Here is a 25,710-nt window from a genome sequence, read left to right on the forward strand (position 1 = left end):
TTAAATCTTGGGTCAATCAATGTATTTTAAATACCCTACAGGATAGTTAAAATAGTTTATAAGTTAAAGAAAAGTTTTCAAACAAAAATGTGAAGAAAATGTCATATTCCACAATTTTTGGTTTTTAAAATGCCAATAATTTCGAAATTTATGATCGAATTGGGTTCAAAAGTAGGTCAATCGAAGTCTTTTTTAATGCTCTACAAGTTTGTAACGAAATTCTTAAAGTTACTTCTACATTTTTCAACAAAATTTTCAAAAAAATCCCATTTTCCAAAATTTTAGATTTTTAAAAGTTTAATATTCTCCGGTTAATTAGGACGAAAAATATTTAATTCGTGTTCAAAAGATGCGTCTAAAAAACTCTACAAAATTATGGAAACAAGTTGTGAATCCAAATGTCCATTACATGAACATTTTGCTTCCTTTTTACGATCAGCAAAAAAATTTGGAAGGAAGCATTAACGACAAGTATATTTAATTTTTAAGTAATTTTCTATACATCTAACATTTATAAAATCAAGTTCATTCGTCTGAATGGAAAGAATAAATTTTTATTATACAGTAATATGATATTAAATAAACAAAAACATTTTTAGTAAAAAAAGTGAATTTTTCAACTTTAATTGTAATTAAATTGATACCGGTCACTGTAGAGGGGAGTAACTGGATCAAAGGCCAGTTTGATTCTTTAAATAAAATTCGAATTCACAAAAATTAAATAAAGAATAAAAGGCTCGAATTGAATAATCATAACGGCGCATTTCGGTATTCACGTTGTGTGTGTGTGTGTATGTACTCTAATATTGAGAGGATATCTAACTCAACGTTGAAAGATATCGAGAGGCAACCAGCTCGATACTTTCCGATAATTAGAGTGCCGAGAGGCAACCAAATAAATGAATTTAATCGAGTCAAAAACATGTAAAATTTCAAAGACAGTTTATTTTTAAAAGTACAAATCAATGAAAAAGTTTAAGTATCGGAGCTCGGACGAAAATATTCTAAGTCCGAAGTTTGACGAAAATATTTTAAGTCCAAAGTTGAACGAAAATATTCTAAGTCCGAAGTTGGACGAAAATATTTTAAGTCCAAAGTTGAACGAAAATATTCTAAGTCCGAAGTTGGACGAAAATATTCTAAGTTCAAAATTGGGTGAAAATATTCTAAGTCCCAAAAGTGGAAAATAGTTTAAGTCCCACAGTAGTGTTAGCAGTAGGCAAGGCTAAGGAGAGGAGGCAACCAACCTCTTAGTGAGCTCTGAGAAGAACTGACGTTTTGGTCCAGTGCATCGAGCTCCCTCGATCGCAACTTCCCAAAATGTACAGTGGGAGAATTTCTCTAAGAGAGAGGGCAAGATCGCGTCTGAATTGAAGAGTTGTTCGAAGCATTACTCCCCTCTACAGTGACCGGTATCAAAATCTATAAATTCCAATATAATATATATATATATACTTTATATACATCAATCGATCCGTCTTCATACAAAGTTGCAAAATTTGAAATAAGTATTTGTATTTAAAAGTACTAGTATCTGGTAATATATTCACGGAGTATTTTAAAAATAGTTAAATTATTTATATTTTTTATTGTTACTTAAAGATTTTTTAACTCTTTTAATAAAACAATTTCAACTAACTGAGTTTTTGCATAAATTAAACGAAAATTTATGGTTATATCATAGTGAGTAAATGTACTTTCGAGTAATAAAATAAAATTTTTTTTAAATTATTTTTTTTATTTTTTAATAATTTTTTTATAAACAAATGCCATTTTAAGTGCTTTCTACACGCGATTAAAATTTTTTTTTTTCTTTTGCTTAATGTTCTTTAGAATGTATGTAAACAAGAACTGAGAAGAAATCGTAGTGCCGATTTTTGAAATATTAATTGTTTATACTTTTTTATTTTAATCAAAGTTAGCAAATTAATAAAATTTTTTAAAAAAGACGTTAATTTTTTTATTCCGTTACTGCACATGATCTAAATCAGTTGAAATTAATCCAATGTGACCGCCAGACAATTAATAAAAGAAAATAATTTATCTAAATTGTTATAAACAATATTAATTAACAAATAGTTAACTTTGATTTCTTTCAACTAAAAAAGGTTTTTTTCCACGTTCACTTTTTTATTTAGGTTCATTTAAAGAATATATGTCCTCCTTGTTTAAAAAATAACTTATTTAAATCAAAATTTTGCATGTTTTTCAAAAATTCTGTTTTTTGACTTTTCAGAAAAAGGTGGGGAGTTGTGCAACGCACCGATAAAAATGAAAGAAAATAGCATCATAATTTTAAGAACGTTAAACATAGAACGTTAAAAAGGGATGTAATTCAGAAAAAATTTGTAATTGTAATTCACATTTAATCTTAAAAATTTTCAAGTAAAAATAAAAGTTTCCATCGAATCTGGTTAATTTAAAAATTTATAAGTAGCCATATTGGATCCGCCATTTTGAATTTTTGAAATCTGATATCAAATTCGGAATCAGCGACCTTAAAAACTTTAGAATACCCACCGATACTAAAATCGAATTAGATTTATTATTTTATTTTCGTGAGGGCACAACTTTAAATCACTATCTGGAAAAGTACGATAAATGCTTGCTGGGGTGACGAGTACGAGTAAAAATGTTAGATTTTAACGAAAAAAGAAGTTACCAATAGTTAAAACCTATTACAATAATTGCCATTTGACAAATATTAAGGTGTTGCACAACTCCCCACTCCCCTCTACAATTTTACAATTAAACAAATATCTTATATAGGTACACGTATTTGATGATTATAAATAAAGAAGTGTTTGATGTAAAAATAGCAAAGAAAGAAAGGAAAAAAAAGATAAATAAAAATTGATGAGAATATAATGAAGATAATTAAGAGTGCTTATCGTTAATTTGTAATTTAAGGGCATTTCTCGACCCCTTTCTGTCAATTTCATTGGATAAAGAAGTAACTTTATTTTCCGAGGAACCCCATATATAAAAGGGTGTCAAGAGAGTCCGTGTAACCTCTTGAATGAAATGGTTGGTTGTGTTACGGTCTCTATCAACCTCGTAAGATCTGCAATAAACTTCCCTCTGATGTATATATTCTCGTTTATAGAGTTTTCGCGATTCCATATATATGAGAGTCGCCATTGACTGACGAAGGGTAGAATGTAAAAACAAGGAGAGCTGACAAACATAAGAGCACTTCGGAGGCAAACGGGAGAATCTCCGGTTTTCCGTTTCCTATCATCATCACACCCTTCTCCCTTTCTATAAGGACGAAAAAGGCGGTATTTGTCTTATGTTTCGCTCGTTCATGTAAACATAGGGGCTTTACGACAAAGATATGCTCCATTGAGGTCCGTTATATTCGCACCGTTATTTTCCTCTATGTATATATTTACTCAAAGGGTACCTTCCCTCCCTCTTTCTCCATTTCTCCATGTCTCCTATAGAAAGAAATATTTCTCTCTCTCTCTCTAGTGTCAAAATAAATTTATATTAAATAGGAACGTTATCGGGTCGTTGTTATGTCATTAAAAGGCCTTTGGCAATATACAAGGGGCTCTCTTGTCGCACTTAAGGGCTAAATTATATTCCGAGTAATTTACCAAGAGTCTTTCTAAATCTTTGCTAAATTACCCAAAGACTCTTAGTAAATTGTCGTAAAGACTTTTAATCACTTCCTCTCCGAAGACTTTTATCGCTCGTTTCAATCGACTTGGCAATTTTAAAGCAAAATCGTGGCGCAGATTTCAATTCGATAGCGTACGCCGCAAGTACATTGTAAAAGAGAAAAGATTCCTTCTTTTTTTATTACCTTTTAACTTAATTAGGAGTTTTAGAATATATTTTTCTTTTTAAATTAATAATAGATGAATTTTTGAGTATTTTGTATTTTATTTCGCAAAAGTATTTGATATTTTTTTCTTTCTTAAAAAATTGTTGAATATAAATTTTAACATGAGTTTTTTGGAAAATGAAAAATATATAGTGTTCCACTTGAAAAAGATTTATTGGATAGTGCTCTCTGGAGATTTCTCTTTTCAGGTATAGAAGAAATTTCTTGGAAAGTGATCAATGAAATTTACACAAAAACTCCATAATCGGAAATTCTGTAAGAATTTTATGGAAATTTCACATAATATATTTTGTTGAAATTTACTTGAAACTTTTGTGATTTTAAAAAAAATAAATTTCCACATTTAATTTTAAAAATCTAATGTTGTTTTCCTAATCAAAGATCACCAAATTTTCTTTACTGTGTTAAATAGTATTTTTTTTATTTTAAACGAATTTATGAATTATAATAAATTCAAGGAAGATAGGTAATAAATTATCAAAAAATCGAACTCGAAAAATTTGGTATTACAATACTTCCTCTATGAGGAAGTAATATAATAAGAAGCAGAGTGATTAAACATTCTTTAAATATTTCTGAAATTAGATACTTGGGGTTTTCAAGGTGGCTCATTTCGAATTTGACATCAGCTTTTTAAAATTTAAAATGGCGGATCCAATATGGCGGACTACAAAATTAATAATTATCCTGATTGGCTTGAAACTTGTCATTCGTGGGCTTTGGAGGTCCTTGACTACGAAATTGACAATAGTTTTTAAAAATATTAAATAATAATAATAACCATTTCATATTAGATTTTAAAAATTTAAAATGGCAGATCCAAGATGGTAGATAAATTTAAAAAAATTGAATGAATTCGTAAGAAATTTGTTACTCGTGGGTTTTTGGGGTCACTAATTATGCGAATATAGTATCAAAATCGTAATAAAGAACCTCCATATTCACAAAAAAAATCTGAAACTACTATTTTTAAATTAATTCAACATGTCGGGTCAGACATGTTTAATTTTGTAAATCTGATGTTATTTTTGTAATCAGCGACCCCAAAAACCCCCAAGTGGAAGATTTCAAGCGATATTTTAATTCATTTTTAAAAATGGTCGGCCATATTGGATCCGCCATTTTGAATTTTTAAAATCTGATTTCAGTTTCCTGATCAGCGACCCCGAAAACCTGAAAGTAAACAATTTCAATCAATTTTGACCAATTTAACACACTTTTGACGCAATTAGTGTAAATCTCGTCGGCAGCCAAGGAATTAAAAAGTCACAAGAAGTTTGTAAAAAAAGTCACATTAGTTTGGAAACAAAATCCAAAATATCGTTCTGTCCTGAAAAATATAATTTTCAATCAGTACGCATAATTTCAAAGTATCGAAATTTGTTTAAAGGGCAATAACAAAAACGAGCAAAATATAAATATTTAAAAACCTTTCAGATTTTACGAAACAATATAAATAGAAATAAAATGAATTATAACCTTCTGAATAATTTTCCACATGATTGGACCCAAATGATAAAATACATTGCAGAATATTGTTAATGAAAATGAATAGGTAATTCAATCATTTTCAAGGTACAATGGAAAAGTAAATAGGGTAAATTATCGAGGTGATAATGAAAGAGCCAGATCGCAATTATAATAATAGTGTTGCAATGAAAACATTTGAAATGATTGCAAAGTTGTGTGGGGGACAGTGGGAGAGGGGTGCGGGGGTTTGTTAAAATGTCATGTGTTTACTTACCGGTCGATTGTTAAGCGTGAAAGAGAGACGAGATGGCGGCTTGGAGGGTGGCGAACTGCAATTTGCTTTCAGGGTATCCCCAGGGTCGTAACGATCGCGTTCCGATGCGATAACGGGCTTACCCTTAGGTAGAGCTGAAACATAATAATTTTGGGAGCTCTTAAACCCATTGGAACTTGAGAGCAACACACATTCACTTTCTCTCTCTCTCACTCACTCTCACTCTCTCTTTTCTCAATCGACATAATAATCAAACCGTTTTCCACTTTGCCCAAGGAACCTTATCCAATTTTCACGCGAAGTAGTCCATCCCTGAGGGAATTCACGGTTCGCTTTACTACATTTTACGTATCGGTGCTTTCCAACCTGCTGCGAGATTTAGTAAATAAAAAATTATCATAATAAAAAATTGAAAAATTGACCAACATTCTTTTCTTTCGGTAGAAATTAAATTAATTTTTTAGGCTTAGATTTTACTGTTTTTGTAATATTTAATTTTTTTTAAATACAGAAAATATTATAAAATTTTTCCTTTTAATTTTCCACGTGGAAAGAATACAATTGAATTGGAATATTTAGTAGCCCACGTCGAAAAATTCCATGGAAGTACCCCCTGGAAATTCCATGGAACTTCTCCATGGAAATTCTGCAAGTCTTTTATTCTCAAAATACTCTAACAGTTCCACGGTTGTCACAGGTCAGAAAAATCTGGGAAATTTGAGGGATTTTAATGAAACTGAAAAAATTGAATTTAGATATAGTTACAAATAATTGCAGAAATTCAATTTATTTTCAAAAGTAACAAAATTCTTTGCAGAAATTCAATTATACTCAAAGATTTTTAAAAATGTCACATCATAATTTCAATTATCTTTAAAAATAATAAAATTCTTCTCCGAAATTCAATTATTTTCAAAAATTTTCCTCAATTCAATCATTTTCAATATCTACTATTTTAGAATAAAATTTTTTAAAAGATTTCAATTGTTTAAAAAAAGTCTTGATATAATTTAAAGTAAACATTAAATTATTTTCATAAATAATAAAATTTTTTATTGAGATTCAATTATATTCGTGAATAAAAAACTCATCACAGAATTTCAATTATTTTTAATACAATTTATATCGAAATGTTCGAAAATGTAATTAGTCTTGAAAATTTTATTAACATTTGTCGAAAAAATTCAATTATTTAAAAATTTCTTGATAAAATTCTTAATGAGGATTCAATTTTAAAAAGCATTCATTTATTCAATAAATTATTTATTTGTGTATTTAAATAATTTAATTCTCGTAGAATTTTCAAATAAAAATTGATTAAAAAATTAATTTCAGTTAACATTTTACATAATAATTGAATATTAGAAGCATTATAGCATGAATTTTCAAAAATAATTGAATTTTGAATATTTTTGAGAATAATTACATTTTTTTAAGAATTTACTTAAAATTGTATTGAAAATAATTGAAATCCTGTGAAGAATTTTATTATTTAGGAGAATAATTGAATTCTTGTAATGAATTTTTATTACATTTTTTTAAATAATTAAAGTCTTGTGCAGAATTTTATTATTTATGAAAATAGATGAATTTTCTTGCAACGAATTTTTATTAAATTTTTTTTTAAATAATTGAAATCCTGTAAAGAATTGTATTATTTATTCAAATAATTGAGTAGCAATTTTTCAAAAGTTGATAAATCCATTTTTCAAAAAAATTGAGATAAACACATATTTAAAATATTAAAATCCTTAGAAATCGATTTATCACTGTTCAATTTAAAAAAAATTATTACCGAGGAATTTTCAATTTAAAAAATATTTGGGCTTAACCTTGATGATTTTTAATTTTAATTTTTTTATTAGACAAAATTACCAAAACCTTTAAATACCCTTATTACAATAGACTTTAATTACAAACAGAGCGTTGTAAATATGAAAAATACTTAAAAATGAATAATTTATTACAATTTTTCTGCATTAAAGTTAATTTTAATGGTAATGTGAGAATTGTCATTTGTTTAAATTTCTCGAAATGACAAAATTTGGATTTATCAGGTTTTGAAAACTTACTCCTCAATAGAAATCTCGCAACGCATTTTATTGCATTTTTTTTTAAATAATTTGAATTCATTTAAGAAATTTTATTAAAACAGATGATTTTGAAAATATTTGAATTTCAGGGAAGAATTTCATTGTTTGTGAAATGTAATTGAATTCTTGCAAACAATTTTTAAAAATAATTACATTTTTAGAGGAGTTTATTTAAAATTGTATTAAAAATAATTGAAATCCTATGAAAATTTTCATTATTTATGAAAATAATTGAATTCTTAGAACGAATTTTATTACATTTTTTTAAATAATTGTATTCGTGTGAAAAATGTTATTACTTGTGAAAATAATTGAATTCTTGCGAAGGATTTTATTAAAATTTGTGTGAATAATTTAATTTTTGTTTGAAAAATTTCATGGAAATTGAAATTATTATAAAACATGAAGATATAAATCATTCCGAGTCGAAGGCTCGAAGTGATTGATATCTTCATGGTTTATAATAATATATTCTTATAAGCTGTTGAATTTCATAAAGATTTGAAGTCGAAATTTTTTGAAAATCTTAATTCCTATGGAATAATAATAATGATTAAATATTTATTTAAAAAAGAATTTATTGGTGTTTTGAAATAATTTTACAATTAAAACAATTCGCAATTAAAATTAAAAGTAATAGAACAGTTTTTTGGGTATATCTAATCATTTTTAGAGTGAATCAGAATATTCTTTAGAATCAGGGGAAAATAAAAAATTTTGTCTGATAATCAGGCAAAATTCAGGGAAATTCTGTAAGTTTTTTATTTTTATAATATTTTAACATTTCTATTATGATTAGAGTCTAATCATAAGCTTTGTTGCAATTTTTTTGCAAAATGCGTATTTTATTCAAGTTTTGCAAATAAATTTTAACAATGCTTATTATTAGACTCTAATCATAATAGAAATGTTAAAATAATATTAAAATATAAAACTTGCAGAATTTTCACGGAATCTCTAAGGAAATTCCATGGAGTTTCCAGGGGGTACTTTCATGGAATTTTTCGACTTAGGAGTACAATTTTTTTTAATCAGGCAAAAATTTTAAAACACTTAATGTATTCCATTTCAATTATAGGCATAACACTTTAAAGGATTAGAAATTTTGCCAGTAGTATTAAAAGAGATATTTTGTCAGATTAGAATATTTACGAATAAAAAACTATTTTTAAAAAGAAAAAAATATTAAAAATTTGTCAACTCTTGGTGACAAGTAATAAAAGTATGCTTATGTCAGATCTTAAACGTTGGGAATTACAAGAAGGCTCCGAAACAGTAGTAAAAAGCAGTTTAAGTCAGACGGAATCACTGTTAAGTAGTACAAGTTTGTTTTAGTCAGACAAAACCTTTAAAATTCATAAATTTGTCTATAAATTCTATAGATACAAATAAATTCTGTAAATACAAAGATATACGAAAGGATATAAATTCTTAAAACAATCGCAAAAATTGCACAAAAAATTTTTTTCAGGCTGAAAATATTTGCAGTTTTGAAGATTTTGACGATGCAGAATCAGTAGAAACTAATAGTTTAAGTCAGACTATATCATTACGATCTTCAAAAATTTTCAAATATTTAGATTTTAGTTAGATTCACTTTAAAGAAATTCAAATTTATTAACAGTTTTTATCTGACAGAATGCTTGAAATTTTTTTAAAATAGGTAATTAGTAGCAAATATATTAGTTTCAGTTTAAAAAAGTGTAATGGCCCGTTTAAGTCAGTCGAAACGAAATTCTTGAAATAGTGACACAAGTAGTAAAAACAGATTTAGTCAGACAGATTTTTATCCTTTTTAAAATAATTGTATTAGTCATAAAAGTCAATATTAATCACAAAAAATGGTTAGATTTACAAAAAAATTTTATCAGTAGTAATAATAAGTTGCAGTCAGACAGGAGTGCTCTCTATATTATTTTTAAAAAGTTCTGTTAAAATTGAATTTTAATTACATTTTACCATTCTATTCAATTTGCAGTTTCTTTATAAAATACATCAATATCGTCCAATTCTCTTAATTTAACTTTATTATAAAATTCCAGTTTAGTCAGACATATATAAAGGCTTTATTTTTATTAACTTTTTAATATCAATTACATGAATGAAACTGTTAACTGAAACTAAAGTTTTTTATTCCTTTCCTATTGAAATATTTTTTTCGGAATTATGTAATTTTACGTAAATTTGTTTTTATTCATATTCTTTTAACATACAATAATTACATTTCAATATTTGAAAAATATTTCATAACGGAAAATTGCATTCTTGATCTGCGTTATCAAATATTTTATTTCATCATTCGAAAACAATAGTCCAGATATTTTTTCATTAAATTTTCATTAAAAAAAAACAATATGAAGTCGAAAATTCCATTATTAAAATATTCACTGGCTCTATAATCTATACGAACCGTTATTTAATGAACTCATAATTACCTTTGTTTCTGTATCTGCTTGTTCTCAGATTAATATCAATAGAGATCAAAAAGGTAAAATTCATGTATAATTAATGTTTAAGAACCGTAAATTTTCAGAATTAAATAACCCCTTTTTTGTATTTGAAAAAAGGGAATATTTATTTGATTGAAGATTAAAAAAAATATTGAAAAATATTTGAATGAAGCTGTCAATAAACATAGAAATTAATTCCAAAAGTTAAAATTGACAATTTTCCTTTTGTGAGTAATTAACTTTGTAATTTTGATAAAAAGAACGAAATACAATTTTTTGTATGAAAAAAAAACTGAGTGACACAATTATTATTATTAGAGACTGATGAAGATAAATTGAATGGATAAATTTCAGGCAAAATACAAAAAAGCTTTTAACAAAAAAAAAACTCAGAGTTTATTTTCTATGTCATCTGTATAATAATTCACGTACAAAATGGATAGATTCTATTATTCGACAATGATGTGGAGAAAGATTTTTGAAAAATATAAAACTTGGAACTATAAGAGATCGTCGTCGCGTCGTGTGTACAAGAATTGAGTTTTTCCATCGTTCGATAACGTCAGAGAAAAGACTTTTAGAAGGCTTGGTTTACCGTCGAAATATCCGTGAAGGCATCAGCCTTGCGATCACTCTTCGCTCTCTATTATCGTAAAATATGAAATTCATATTCCGTTCGCCAAGGAAGTTATTTCTACGTCGTATAAAAGATTCTTGTGTAATCAAGAAAAAAGAGGATATATATACAGTGTCATGTATATAATGAAAATAGCTCTGAGAAGAATAAAAATAACTTCTAAATGTGTACACGTAAAAAATATAAAATTACACACTTCTAATTTTACAATATAAAATAATCATTTTTTGATAAAATAATATAAATATAACAGAACAAAATTATCGTACTATAAACAAATAAAAGAAAACATAAAATCATTTCTTTTTATTTAATTTTACATTTACTTATAAAAAAAATTGTTATTATAAAAATTCTCCGAAATTCTCTCCATAAAAATTTTTATTCAATATTATGGTTTAAGTTAAAAACACTCACTTTATTCTTATATAATTTCTGTGAGTGGTAATTTATTATCGATATAAGTAATAATACAGTTACAATTCTTTTTATTCGGAAAAAAAATAATTTTTACTTATTTCATTGTTCTTTATCATTGAAAACAAAGGTACTTTCCTCATCAAATTAAAATTTCTTTACAATTTTTCATTACAACTCTAATACCATGAATATAATTCCAGGAGTGCGTTCACGTAACTTTCACTTTCACTCAAAAAATTTTCTCTTTCAAAGTCACTTAAAAAATTTTCAATTTTATCAAAGAAATTTTCACTTTCACGCAAAAATTTTCACTTTCACTCATAAAATTTTCACTTTAACGCAAAAAATGTTCACCTCTACTCAAAAAATTCTCACTTTCAATCAAAACATTTTCAATTTCACCTAAAATATTTTCACTTTCACCAAAAAAATTTTTACATTAACTGTCAATTATAAAAAATTTTCACTTTCAATTTCACGCAAAATACTTTCACTTTCTATGAAAAAATTTTTACTTAGAATGTCACTCAAAGAATTTTTGAAAAATCAAAGAATAACTAGAAGATTCTTAATATCAATTTTGTCAACAAATTTCCATTTTCAATTTCACTCAAAATATTTTTACTTTTAATTTCACAAAAAATGTTTTCACTTTCACTAAAAAAGTTTTTTCATTTTGAATTTAAAGCAACATATTTTCTCTTTAACTTAAAATATTTCAACTTTCAATACAATTTCAGAGAAAATTTTTTATTGAAAGTGAAATGTTTTTTGGCGAAATTGAATGTTAGAATTTTTTTAGTGGAAATGAAAATTTTTTAAGTAAAAGTGAAAATTTTTTGTCTGTCTGTTGACACAATGGTGTTGCCACGATAACTTTTGAAAAACTTATTGTATCAACTTGTTTTTTTTCTATTATGGAAAAATTGGCAAGAAATCTGATTCTTTTGTTTTTATATAATACTTCACGACAATAATTATTGTCGAAAATTTGAGTAACAGTTCCCGGTGCTAACCAACTAGAAGATAATTTATTAGCTGGTTGATTATTAATTAATTTTAAAAGATCTCCTATTTCATATACCGTAACCAGTTTGGTTGCGGTAAAACTATTTGATCATCTAATCTTCGTTTAGATTTTTCCTGATAAATTAACCATTTTTCATGTTTCTCTTTTCACACTGTAAAAAAAATTTATTTAATTTAAATAACCGATTACTTGACTATTTTCAATTAAATATTTAATTGAATCAAATAATATTTATTGGAGCCAATTAAACAGTATTTGAATCAATAATTTCAGTAATTGAAGCAAATACCATTTAATTGACTTCAATAAATATTATTTGATTCAAGTAAATATTTAATTGATAATAGTCAATTAATCGGTTATTTGAATCAAATAAATTTTTTTTTCAGTGCATTGTTGAATTTGTTCTGAATACTTAAAAATCGGTGAACTTTTATTCGTAGAGAGAAAATTTATTTCTCTTCCAAATGGAAATTAAAAAAAATGTAAATCCTGTTGTTTTGTTTGTGATTGAATTATGTGCAAGACTAATAAATTTTTACATTCTTTTCCCACTCATTAGGATTATCTTACATTGTCGTTTTTAAAAGATTTTTTAATATAGAGTGTATTTTTTCTCTTTCATCATTACTTTACAGATGGTATACAGTTGTACTTATTGAGTTTATTTGAAAAAGGTTTTCAAAATTTTTAACTAATTTGAAAACGAAATTTATTCCTTGATCAGTAAGAACACTAATATATATATACAAGAACAAGAACCAAAAATAAATAAACGTTTTGTTTTAAATATCTTTCTAATTTTATTTTTCACTTGTCGCTGCGTTTTTTTCTTACTTTGTAAGGTCTCTCAGTTGACTAAAACCGAACTGAAAAGATGAATAATTAATTTCTTTATTCCTTCTCATCTTCAAAACATTTTGTGAATTTATGTAGTTCTCTGCGTTGTTCGGTTATAATTTCATTTTTATTATTATTATTTGTGTGAGATGTGTCATCGGACCTGTTATGTCATTTCTATACATTGACTTTTTCTATTGAAGTTAGTTCAATGGCTTCACAATTTTCTGCTGATGTATCTTTTTAACTTTACTCGTCCTGTATTGAAAATATCCTTAAAATTCAGTCAGCTGCTTTATTTTCTTTTTCTTTGACATGTTCCATAACATATATTGAAACTCTTTTAAGCGTTATCACCGTCTTGAAAATCTTGAACCCTTGTAGGATCCTTTACGTTATGCAATCAAATTAATTCCTCATGATCTGTTCAAATAGTAAGGGCCGTTCTAATAAATATTGTTTTATCCTTTTTGTAGCCCACTTGATGGTCAATAATTCTTTTCTAGCTTTATTATAATTTTATTCTGTTTTAGTTAATACTTTTGAAATGTAGCAACAAAAATCTGGATTTTTTAATACTGGTCATACAGCGAATCTTCTAATAGATAAAAAATTCTACTAATCTTTTGTTCAATCAAAGATATTTTCTTCTGCTGTTAACTTTGTTAATGCTTTAGCTATATCAGCAAAATTTTTAATAAATTTTCTATATCTAACTAGTCCTAAAAATTATTGTATTTCTCGCTTTTCAGTTCTTTGGAATTTTGAAATTATCTGGTTGTAATTTGAATCTTAAAATTTCTACTCTTTCTTATTATTGAAATATAAAAATACATCTCAATTAAAAAGATAATATTAAATTAAATAGAATTAAAATTAAATTATTGAATTTCATTTAATTAAAATTAAATTAAAAGTTGTGATAAAAAAGAATATCGTTATTGTCATTACAAACATTTATAATAAATAAAGAATAAAAAGAAATTAGAAAACAAATATTTTACCATACTATTAAAAGCAAAATTTTATATCTTAATATTGAAAATTTTCTCATAAATTATATATATGAAAGATCGATCGCACACCATCGAATGTAATATTTCTGGATTAAGTTTTGCAATAGTCGAAAAAGGGTTAAATTGTGAGTGAAATTTAAAATTGAATTTGTGAAGCCAATGTTTCAAAATATGACTATAATATCTAATGCGGGATGATAATAAATCTTGGAATAGGATAATCTGGTGGAATGGAAAGGAGCAAGACTGTCGAGATAACTTTTCAGCGGATTCGCAAAAGATCAGGGAATAAGTATATGCAAGGGGAAAAAAGCTAACGTATATATATATATATATATATATATATGTATATCTATAATATTCTCTATAAGATACTGAGAAAGAACATGTCGACCTTGTCGCCTGAAGGAAACTTTGAAATTGTCTTTCTGCTTCTTTTGATATGTATGCCATATAATGAGAAACATGTAATCTGACCTTCGATGTCATACTGATAAGTAAATATTTTTAAAAACATAGTAGTATATGTATACATATATATATATATATATATTTTCCAAAGAAACGATATTCCAAATTTACGAATGCATATTTTTAGATTAACTTTTTTCCTTTTCCTAATATATAAAACTGAGACATTGGCAGATTGAAAAAATAATGAGATTGTCAACGAAATTTCAGAAATAAGCAAAAAATGCATATTTTATATGAAAATATATCAAAATATTATTATAGTCGAAAGTTGTAGTTAGAAAAAAGTTTTGATTTATAATATTTATAATAATTGAATAATAAATTATAATACTTTGTAAAAAAAAAAATATTTTTTTTATTTGTTAATTAGTACCTAGTTTTTTTGGGGGGACGTCCTTTTTGGAATAAAATGAAACAAAATAAATTTTCTAAAAATTAGAGAATTGAGGAAAATTAATCACTATGATAACGGAAAAATTTGAAATATTAAATTATTGAAAAAAAATAAAGAATATAAAAAATCCTCACTAATAAAAATAAGAGAACTCAATATTGATGTATATTATAATAAATAAAAAAGTTACGTGTAGAAAAAGAATTATTGAGCAATATTTTTCTGCACGAAAAAGTAATATTTCGAAATGAAGTAAAGAAAAATGTTAAATCCCTAAAGCATTTGTTCTCAATGTCTATGAATTTAAAAATCTTGTGTACTGAACTGAATAATTAAAGTTGATTCTGTTTGGTGGAGGAAATTTTTTTATCAGATTTATCTCCATTAAAATTGAAAAGTTCTATAAAACTATTAAATTTTTTACAATTTATGAAATTTTTATAAAATATTTTAACTACTCAAACGAATTTTTTTCAGTTGTACATATAAATTTGTATAATTTCAGAAGGTTCTTTAGAGTTGACGTTGATAAAGATCCCTTAAATGTTTGTCAACTTCTAAAGTTCATTTTTATAAGTACAATATTTTAAAAGCTTTCGCTTTACTCTTCTCCGTCACTGAATATTTTAAACCCAAAACTTGCATGAAACATGTTAAATAAACATTTCCGAGAGCAAAAAAATTGTAACCAGAAACGTACAAAAAAGAAATAAGAATTATGGTTAGAAAGTGAATAAATATAAATATAATAATGATTAATTTATAAATTAATTTTGTTGAATTTCAAATAAACATATTAAAGAGGTAAAAAAATTGATGAAATAATATTGGTAATTACAATACGAAAAAATAAACTTTTAGTGTATTAAAATTAAATGCAAATATAATATTTCGTAGAAAAATCTTATATATTATATATATATATATTTGAAATTTAAGAGAAAACAAAATATTTGTTTAATTAAAAAAATTGGTCAACTAGGAAGTTTGTAAACTAAAGAAAACTTTTGTGCGAGAAGACTTGAGCCCCTATAGAAGGTTTCGCGTATTTTAATATGCAAATGAACCGTAAAAAGGCAAAGTTGTTTAATTCTTTTTATAAACATGACTTACGGAAAAACTTTTTTTTATTTTAACTTTCAGTCAACAGTTAGAAAAAAATAAAAAAATATACTAAACCTAATGTAAACAAAAAGTTTATTTTTAATATAAATAAAATTGTATGAAAAATTAATTTATTAAAATTTAAAATTTAAAAGTTTTACAGAATAATATTGTAATATCAATTCATTATATATTATAATAATATTTTAAGGATATATGTTTTTTAATAATATTATTATAATAACATTTTTATTCAATTTATTATATTTCATTTTGCTACAATTTTCCGGCAAGCTTACCGTGCAATATTGCCAAAATTACAGCACAAGATTGACGCAAGCTTTCCTGAGATATCAAAATATCAACTGTACTGCAAGCTTTTCGTGAAATTTTGTTACTAGCTATCCGAGCAATTAAATAAAAATAATAAATTTATTAATTATTCAAAAAAATATTTTGAAATATTTTAAACTATTAATTATTTAATAGGATATTTACAAATATTCTAACATTCGAAACAAATTATATTTTAGAAATGTTTTAAATTTAAACAAGTACTTTTAATTTAAAAATATTCTTTTCTACGCAAACAAACGTTTTTAGTTTAAACAAAAAAAAAAAATAAATAAATAATAAAGCAAAAAAGTTTGAAGAAAAAGTAAAAAAAATAACTTGAAGTTTAAAAAAAATTGAATCACAAGAAAGAAAAAATACAAAAACTGCTGTATAAGTGTTGAAAAGAAAATTAAAGTCAAGAATAAATTTACATTTCTAAATGTATTCGTTTATTATCCATAAAATGTGAAATGAAAAAGTACTTACTGACTACAATGAGTTTCTTGTATGCCGTTTCAGTGGTGAATGTTGGTGAGTCTGCGGTGACCTCACAGCTAAAGTTCACATTGAGGGCATGGGTGACGTTACGAATTACCACCTGTCTCTCATTGGACTTTTCCGGCTATAAAGTGAAAATTCAAAGACGATTAATTGAGAGAAGAGCCTTAGTTCTTGAATGCGTGCAAGAGCAAGAGAGAGAGAATGAGAATTCGTCTAAAAGATCGTTGAATAGAAACTGTGGAAACGCGGTAAAGGACTAAGGTAAATAGAACTCTCGAGCGTTTCTGTTCTTCGTTTCACTTAATTCAACCAACTATATGTACGTATATTTATATATGCACCTTGAAATATCATTCGTTCTTAAATTAGTTCACGGTTGGTAAGTCATAGAACAATTTTTAAATTGACACCAAAAGGACTTTTTGGAATTCGGTGGATAGTAGCTTTATAATGAGAAAATGATAGTCCATAATAATACGGATTTATTTATGTAAAAATTAAAACTCATTATCCGTTCTAACGCAATAATAATGAATTAATTCAATGAAAACTAAATCCAAATTTTAAAATCTGCAGGAAATAAACTACTTTCGACGCGATTGGTCTCCTACAAGCGAGTGGGGGATAATTTACAGAATAGTGGGGGCACTCGGGTCTTTCTTCACCGTCCGTGCCACAGTGGGGCCAAAAACACGCTTTTGGACAAATTGATTTTTAGACCACAATTTTTAACCGATTGGCAAAATATTTTTTTAAATTAAAGCTAATAAAATTTTACATAAAACGTACGTTTTTTATTTAAAAAAATATTCCCGTTAATTGTTTATTAAATGTTAAATAAAAAAATAAGAAATTTTTTGACTTTAAACAAATATTGTTGCTTATGAAAGCATATACATTATTAATAACTAGCGACATATACCTCACTCGCTAACGCTCGTTCGGTTGTATTTAAACTTATTCGTTTTTACTTATATTTATTTTTATTTATTTCAACTAAGTAAATATTTACTGGATATAAATATTTTAATTTATGGTATCAAATAAATAGTTATTTGAACCAAATACAAATTAATTAATAAGTCAATTAAATGGAATAATTTGATCTAATAAATATTGCTTTAAATCAATTATGAACATTACTTGATTCAATAATGCATAGTTTTTAATTAAAATAAATATTTATTTGCACCAATAAAATAATTTTTTTCAAATAACTAAATATTTATTTGTACACGGAGAAAAATGGAGGATTAAACTTAGAAGGTTAGGTTTTGAATGTTAGCCTGATTCTCTGGATAATTAGTAAGAAAAGGATGAAGATACACTATCGGTCAAAATTGAGAGACCACCCATTTTCAGGCGAATGAAAAACGCTTTAAAACATAAGATTTATTAAAATAAAAATTTTTTTTGTTCATTTTTTGATAGATGATAAAATTTTAAAAAGAACAAGATATTTCAGAAGTAGTTTCGCCAATAATTCATTTAGATATTTTTAAAAAATTGCCATTTTCAATGTTTTACAAAAATTTGAATAACTTCTAAAATAATGAACGCTTTTTAATGATCTTAGGCTTATTTTAAAGGTCATTTGTTACAGTATAAGAATTACTTATAGGCATTAACGTGTATTTTTTTTCTTAGAAAATGCAGGCCGTCAAACTTGGACCAAAAAAATTCAAAAAATTTGGAACAATTTTTCTGTACTAAAAACGATTTTAGAAAATATATAAAACACCATATGGTGTAGATTTTTAAAAAAATTTTTAAAAAAATACGTTTGAATTTTAAAAATTATTTTTCTGTTAATAAGATTGTTCCAAATTTTTTTAATTTTTTTTGTCCAAGTTTGACGGCCTGCATTTTCTAAGAAAAAAATTACACGTTAATGCCTATAAGTAATTCTTATTGAGTAAAAAATGACCTTTTAAATAAGCCTAAGATCATTTAAAAGCGTTCATTATTTTAGAAGTTATTCAAATTTTTGTAAAACATTGAAAATGACGATTTCTTAAAAATATCTAAATTAAATATTGGCCAAATGACTTCTGAAAGATCTTGTTCTCTTCAAGATTTTATCATCTATCAAAAAATAAACAGAAAAAAATTTTAGTTTTAATAAATCTTATGTTTTAAAGCGTTTTTCATTCGCCTGAAAATGGGTGGTCTCCCAATTTTGACCGGTAGTGTACCTACGTCTATTCTTTTCTTACTAATAGGATTTTCTGTAATGATGGGACATCGACATCGGAAACATCGATGTTTATAACCTCGATGTTTTAATTTCAATATTTTCGATGTATCGAGGTTTTTTTCCGATGTTTGATATTCATGTGAATTAAGTGGGGAAAAAAGGATTTTTTTAAATATCTCCTTTTTTGCCTCTAACAGTTTGTGTTTTTTTATCTTTTAAACAATTGCTCTTATCGCATTGAAAATCTTTAAGCACAAATTGTTATACACAAAAAATAAAAAAGATATTTTAAAAATAATATTTGCCCATTTTTTAGTAGGTACTTTTGACCTATTTCCACTAAATTTTTTATTAAAACCAGCCAATATTGTAGGTTTTAACTTGTCCAAAATGTGAATCATCTTAAAATGCTATATGGGGCGTTCCATGGCTCTATGCACCGACAAAATTTTGGTTTTGCTTATACCCAAGCAGCACGGAATATAACCTTAAAATGAAGGGAATATTACATTTCATATTCGGAATAACTATTCTAGTGGAATGTTCCAGGGATCTTAAAGTAATATTAAAATGTCCGCCCCACAGGAATATTCCAAAATAACATTGAGGGAATGTTCCACAGTAATTTCGAAGTAATATTCCAGGATGATATTGAGAGACGCATGATTATTCCGGAAATCTTATTTGAAATAATAGTCATTTGACATAAAACCATTTACCATAAATTTCATTTGACAAAAAATCTATTTCGTATAAAAATCATTTAATTTGCAATTTATTTGACATACATTTCATAAAACATACAATTTATATAGCATAAATGGCATTTAATATGAAATCAATTTGAACTGACAGATTAGCTCAGTCGGATAAATGCCTTGCTCGGCGGACGCTGTAGGACCAAGGGTACTTGGTTCGCGCCCATTAGCCTGGGATTTTTCCGGCATGTGAGATAATCTGAGCGGGAGATTTCATATATTGGCTTCAAATTTGTTACTCGGGGGTTTTCGGGATCGCTGATATACGAATCTGAAATCAGATTTTAAAAATTCAAAATGACGGATTCAATATAGCTGGATGATAAAATTAAAACTTCATCCTATTGGCTACAAGGACGTTATCGTATGTTAGAATATTTAACAGGGCATGAGCAGTTAATACGATGCATTTTTAATTTTGTGGTCCGCTATATTGAATCCGCCAATTTGAATTTTTTAAATCTGACTTCAAATTCATAATCAGCGACTCCGAAAACCTCCGAGTAACAAATTTGAAACCAATATATGAAGTTTAATTTAAAAAAAATTACTTCCCAAAATTTTATATTTTTTAAGTATTTTTGAAAAAAATAAGGGTTAAACGTCACTTTTTGGAAATTTTGACCATGCCATTCTAAAGAGCGACCCCAAAACCATATGGACATGTCCTTGTAGAATTTTTAATAATTTTTTTCTTTTAATATTATAAGCTTGAAACCGAAGTTAAAAATCAGCACATTTGGACATTAAAGGGTTAAAGAAATGAATCTTTTTCCATTTCCATACGTAAAAGAATTATAAAAATAATAAATAACAATTTAGAAAATTATATCAAGATTCGTGGTAGAGAATTGACGCTGAGTAAAAATTAAAAACCGTGTATAGGGTAAACCAGACAGTAGTCGTCCACTTTTCAATTTTGAATAGCTGTAAAACCGTATGAGATAAAAAAATATAAATTGCACTTTTAAAATAGTGTTAATTAAAAAGATTGCTTTAACCCAATGGGAAATGCCAGTGTAGTGCCGATGTTCACCACTGGCTTAGTACTCAGACGATTGTTCGGCGTAGTCTAGCCGAGCCTCGACAATTAGTGCTGGCGCAGTACAGAATTTTTGTTTCGCCAAAGCTTGGACAAGCCACGGCGGCAAGTGCTAGCTGAGTATAGAAAAATTGTTCACAACGCTCTTTGCCAACACTGCTTTTTTGACATAAACTTGAAAAAAATTATTAAAAAAGTTTATAAATGTTTATAAATATAAATTTATTGAAAAAAATTAATATTTTACTTTTCAGTTGTTCATTTTTTATTCTTATTAAATTTAATAATAACAATTTAACACAATTGTCTAATTTTGTAAATAATAAATTATTTAAACAAATTAAAATTATAAACAAAATTTAAACTTTATTCTCAATAATAATTTGGTTCCTATTAAAATACTATTATACTTCTTACCATGAATAAAAAATTATTAAAAAATTACTACGTAATTTAGGAATTACGTAAAATGTTAAATGCAATAAGTAAAGTAATTAAATTTAATTATTAAAAATTTAGTTTAATTTATTTTATTTCAATTTATTATTTCTAACGTATCCCTATTTTTTTCTCATCTTTGACTCAATAATTGCATGTCTGAATGATACTGAGATATTAATACTTTACTGTACACATGTGTCGTTAGCATAGTGGTTAGAGCGTTAGTCTGTTAGTCCGTAGGTTGTAGGTTCGATTCCCCTCGTTAGCAATTTTGTTTATTGTCATAGGTTTGCGATATTTCTAGATTCCAATCTTTAGGTACTAAAATATGAAAATCTAATGCACACTTACTGTAATTGTTTATTATTTAATTTTTAAATGTTATAAACAATTTTTTTCTACTTCATTTACTATATCCATTGTTAGTCTCCATCTTTAATACAATTTCTTTAAGAAGAGAAATATTTTATGAATAATAACTATTTATTAATATTATTTACCATTTTGTTGTTAAATTATCTATAATTATGAATTTACGACTAATTAATAACAATACGGCATTTATTGCGGCAATATTCTCAGCCAGCACTGGTCCAGTGCTGCGCCAGCGCTGACTGTCAGCACTGGCAGGCAGTACTTCGCCAGCGTTAGACAGCGTTATCATCCCAGAGTTATGCCAGTGCTGTCTGTCAGCGTAGCTGCCAGTACTGCCAGTGCTGGCGCAGTACTCCGCCAGTTGTAAATTTCCCATTGGGAAGTGGCCGATTACTGTCGGATTCTTACTTTTTTTGTTGGATAAAGAATGATAAAAGAAAGAATTATGATAAGGTTATTCAATATTTTGGATACTTTTATAGAATTAAATGAAGAGTAATATTCTTAATTCAAGAATAAAATGTAAGAGGATTTTAGAAGAGGAATTGTCCTCTCAAAACAAGAATATTTTTTTTCGGTGTAAACTTCTAAACGGATATGTAAAATAGTCTGGAATATTATTATTAATTAAACGGATTTGCAAAATATTTTGGAATATTATTAATTGGTTTAAAATCTCGATAATATATTTCAGGAAATTTTAATACATTAAATATTTTTTGAAATAATTGGATTTTTTTTCAAAAAATTGGATTTTTTCACAGTTAGACAAACGTATAGACTAAACTCCTTAACGAATTTGTTAAATACTCTAGAATTTAATAAATTGGGTTAAAATCCCGATATATGTTCCAGGAAATTCCAATACATTAAGTATTTTTTGAAATATTTGAATTTTTTCTAAAAAAAATTGGATTTTTTGACATTTAAACAAACGTAGAGCCTGAAGTACTTAACAGTTTCATAAAATACCCTAAAATTTTATTAATGATGCAAAAAGTATTTTGATCCCAATAAAACATCTTTGATGTAAAAAGTTTCGCCAAATAAAAGTTTTTGCAAATATCCAAACAATTAGTGAAATAAAAGTTTACCAAGTAAAATTTAGAACTAAAGTTTTAATATAGAATTGTAACAAATAAAAAATTTAATTTAATACCCATTAAATCCCATGAAGAAACCAGACGTTTTATTTAAAAAGTAACAATTGGATTCATAGGCAAATTGAAAAAAAGATAGACCTGTTTTTTGTTTTTAATTTCCAATTGTTGAAACAAATTAAAAAATTTTTCAAACTTTCGAAAATTGTTAACGCTAATCGATTCTATGTGAAAAATTAAGAAATTCATAAACAAATTATGCTGAGTATAGGATGTTTCATCCCAAGCATAAACAAATGCATTTTGAGTAAAAAATTGAAAAAATATACCTTTTTTTTTTAATTTACAATTATTTAACAATAATTGTTTAAAGGGTTACACCACAGTAGACATTTAAAAAAAAATTTTTTTTTTATTAGCTTAAAAAATTTTTCGAACCTTCTAAAATAAGGAAAAAAAGGATTTATACATGTCTGAAATCGATTTCATTGAAATTTCAAGCTTTTTTACCGGAGAAGAATTTTAACTTACATAAAACATGCATTACAAAAATTGCTCCAGTGCGGACATTTTGGAATATTTATTAATAAAAATTTGAAAATTTTTTACTTGAATATACAGTCAATAACTTCCTAAAACATTATAACTATATGTCCTTTCCTTCCATTCAAAAAAAATTCCAGAAAAAACGTTTTTATGGCATTTACAGTGGTGTAACCCCTTAAACCAATTAATAAAAATTTCAAAATTATCGAAAATTGTTAACGTAAATCGATTCTGTGTAGAAAATGAAGAAAGTTTTGTATGTATTATTTTCTTCTTCTAGGTCGTATTTTGTTTATAAAATTGTTATTAACAAATTATGCTGAATAAATGTGTTTTATCCTAAGCATAAACAAATGCATCTTGAGTAAAATTAACAATTGGATTCATAGGCAAATTGGAAAAAATATACCTGTTTTTTTCTTTTTAATTTCCACTTGTTTAAACAAATTAATAAAAAGTTATCTATTTTTAACAATTTACCCGTGTAGAAAAATTTCTTGGCTCTAGCTAGCAGTGCTAGATACATGATAAATTTACATGCAGTCTAGCGCTGCTAGCTAGCGCCACGAAATTTTTCTACACGGGTATTATTTAATTTCTTTATAACAGTTTTATAAATAAAATACGATTTGGAGAAAAAAATGACCCATACAAAAATTTCCTAATTTTCCAGACAGAATCGATTGGCGTTAACAGTTTTTAAAAATTGCTAAATTTATATTAATTTGTTTAAACAATTGTTGTTAAACAATTAAAAATTAAAAACAAAAAACAGGTACTTTTTTTAATTTTCCTATGAATCTAATTTGTTTCTGAGTTGGCACAAAACTATTAAATTAACAAACTGAGTTTAGTTTCGTCTTGAACTGAAACTAAATTCAGTTTGTTAATTTAGTTTCGTGTTGACCCGAAGCTAAATTAACAAATTAGATTGTTTCATGTCGACTGGAAACTAAACTAAAAAAAATAAATTAGATTATTAAACACTTGAATTTATTTTAGTACAGATAAAAAAAATATCTGAGAAACTCAATTATCTAGTTCTAATTAAAAAAATCACAGCTAACAATAAAATATTTAAAGAAATAATAGAATTATAACTTTAATAATAGATATAAAGTAGTATGAGGAGACTTCAATAGAATTATAATTTATTTTTAGTTGACATGAAACTAAATTAAACGTAAATTTTTTATTTAGTTTCGTTTTAGAATCGGTCCCTGAGATTTACATGACGTACAAACATGAGAAAAATAAAACTACTGCGCATGCGTAACATTGACAGAACACAACTGCGCATGCCTGACATTGATAGAACACTACTGCGCATGCCTAATATTGATAGAACACTACTGCGCATGCGTAACATTGACAGAACACCACTGCGCATGCCTAATATTGATAGAACACTACTGCGCATGCGTAACATTGACAGAACACTATTGCGCATGTCTGACATTGATAGAGCACTACTGCGCATGCGTAACATTGACAGAACACTATTGCGCATGCGCTATTTGTAATACAAGAGGCCATTAAAACAAAAAGAAGAAGAATATTGTTTTTAAAAGATATACATATATATATATATACGGCTAGGGTCGGTCGGTCGTTCTTCAACTTAATATAATAAGAGTGATTATCAAAAACATTATAGCCATGTTCTAAAAATGTTTTGTGGCATTAACTATTTTGTTTAAAGAATTTTTAGAACATGGCCATAATGTTTTTGGTAATTATTAATAATATATGCTTTCGTAAGCAACAATATTTGTTTAAAGTCAAAAAATTGCTCATTTTTTAACCTTTAATAAACAATTAACCGACATTTTTTTAAAATGAAAAATGTACGATTTATGTAAAATTTTATTAGCCTTAATTTAAATAAATAATTTTGTCAGTCGGTTAAAAAATGTGGTCTAAAAATAGTTCAAAAGCGTGTTTTTTGTCCCACTGTGCGTGCGCTCGACATAATTTAGACGCTATTATTTTTCAATATAAACAAATGAATTTTTCAAAAATGTTTTTATTTCTAAATTTAATTTACTTAATATTTAAATGTAAATATTAAAGAAATTTTAGACTCTGAAATTTCTTGATAATAATAATTTAAATTCAAGAACATTATTGAAATATAATATTAGAAATCATTTGTAGTGATTAAATTCATTTGAATATATTATTTTAATAATATATTTACGAAAACAAAAAGCAAGAGAAAGGCTGAAAAGGTACGTTAATGAATTGAAATATAAATTATAATTATATACTTGAAATGAAAACGTGCATTTGACATATTGTGTTTATACAATAATGCATGAAAAATAAAAAGGGTAACAAATATTAATTTGAGAATTCT

At 26.1% G+C, this 25,710-nt stretch overlaps 1 protein-coding gene across 3 annotated transcripts in view; it reads right to left on the reverse strand.

Annotated features, from left to right (window-relative positions):
- Positions 1 to 25,710, reverse strand: part of LOC122503860 (MFS-type transporter clz9-like) — a 253,319-nt gene that overhangs the window by 19,046 nt on the left and 208,563 nt on the right. The window contains exons 3-5 of one of the 3 annotated variants that reach the window (XM_043614627.1): positions 16,878 to 17,013; positions 5,598 to 5,731; positions 5,047 to 5,183 (exon numbers count right to left, since the gene is read on the reverse strand). In XM_043614627.1, coding sequence (XP_043470562.1) covers positions 5,148 to 5,183; positions 5,598 to 5,731; positions 16,878 to 17,013 — 306 coding nt within the window. In that variant the 3' untranslated portion in view covers positions 5,047 to 5,147. Of the gene's footprint in view, positions 1 to 5,046; positions 5,184 to 5,597; positions 5,732 to 16,877; positions 17,014 to 25,710 lie in introns of those variants that run through there. The other 2 variants (XM_043614615.1, XM_043614618.1) reach the window with 2 other exon arrangements.

The sequence above is a fragment of the Leptopilina heterotoma genome, unplaced genomic scaffold, assembly GCF_015476425.1.
Source record: "Leptopilina heterotoma isolate Lh14 unplaced genomic scaffold, ASM1547642v1 Lhet_11, whole genome shotgun sequence".
In the NCBI taxonomy this organism is placed as follows: Eukaryota; Metazoa; Arthropoda; class Insecta; order Hymenoptera; family Figitidae; genus Leptopilina; species Leptopilina heterotoma.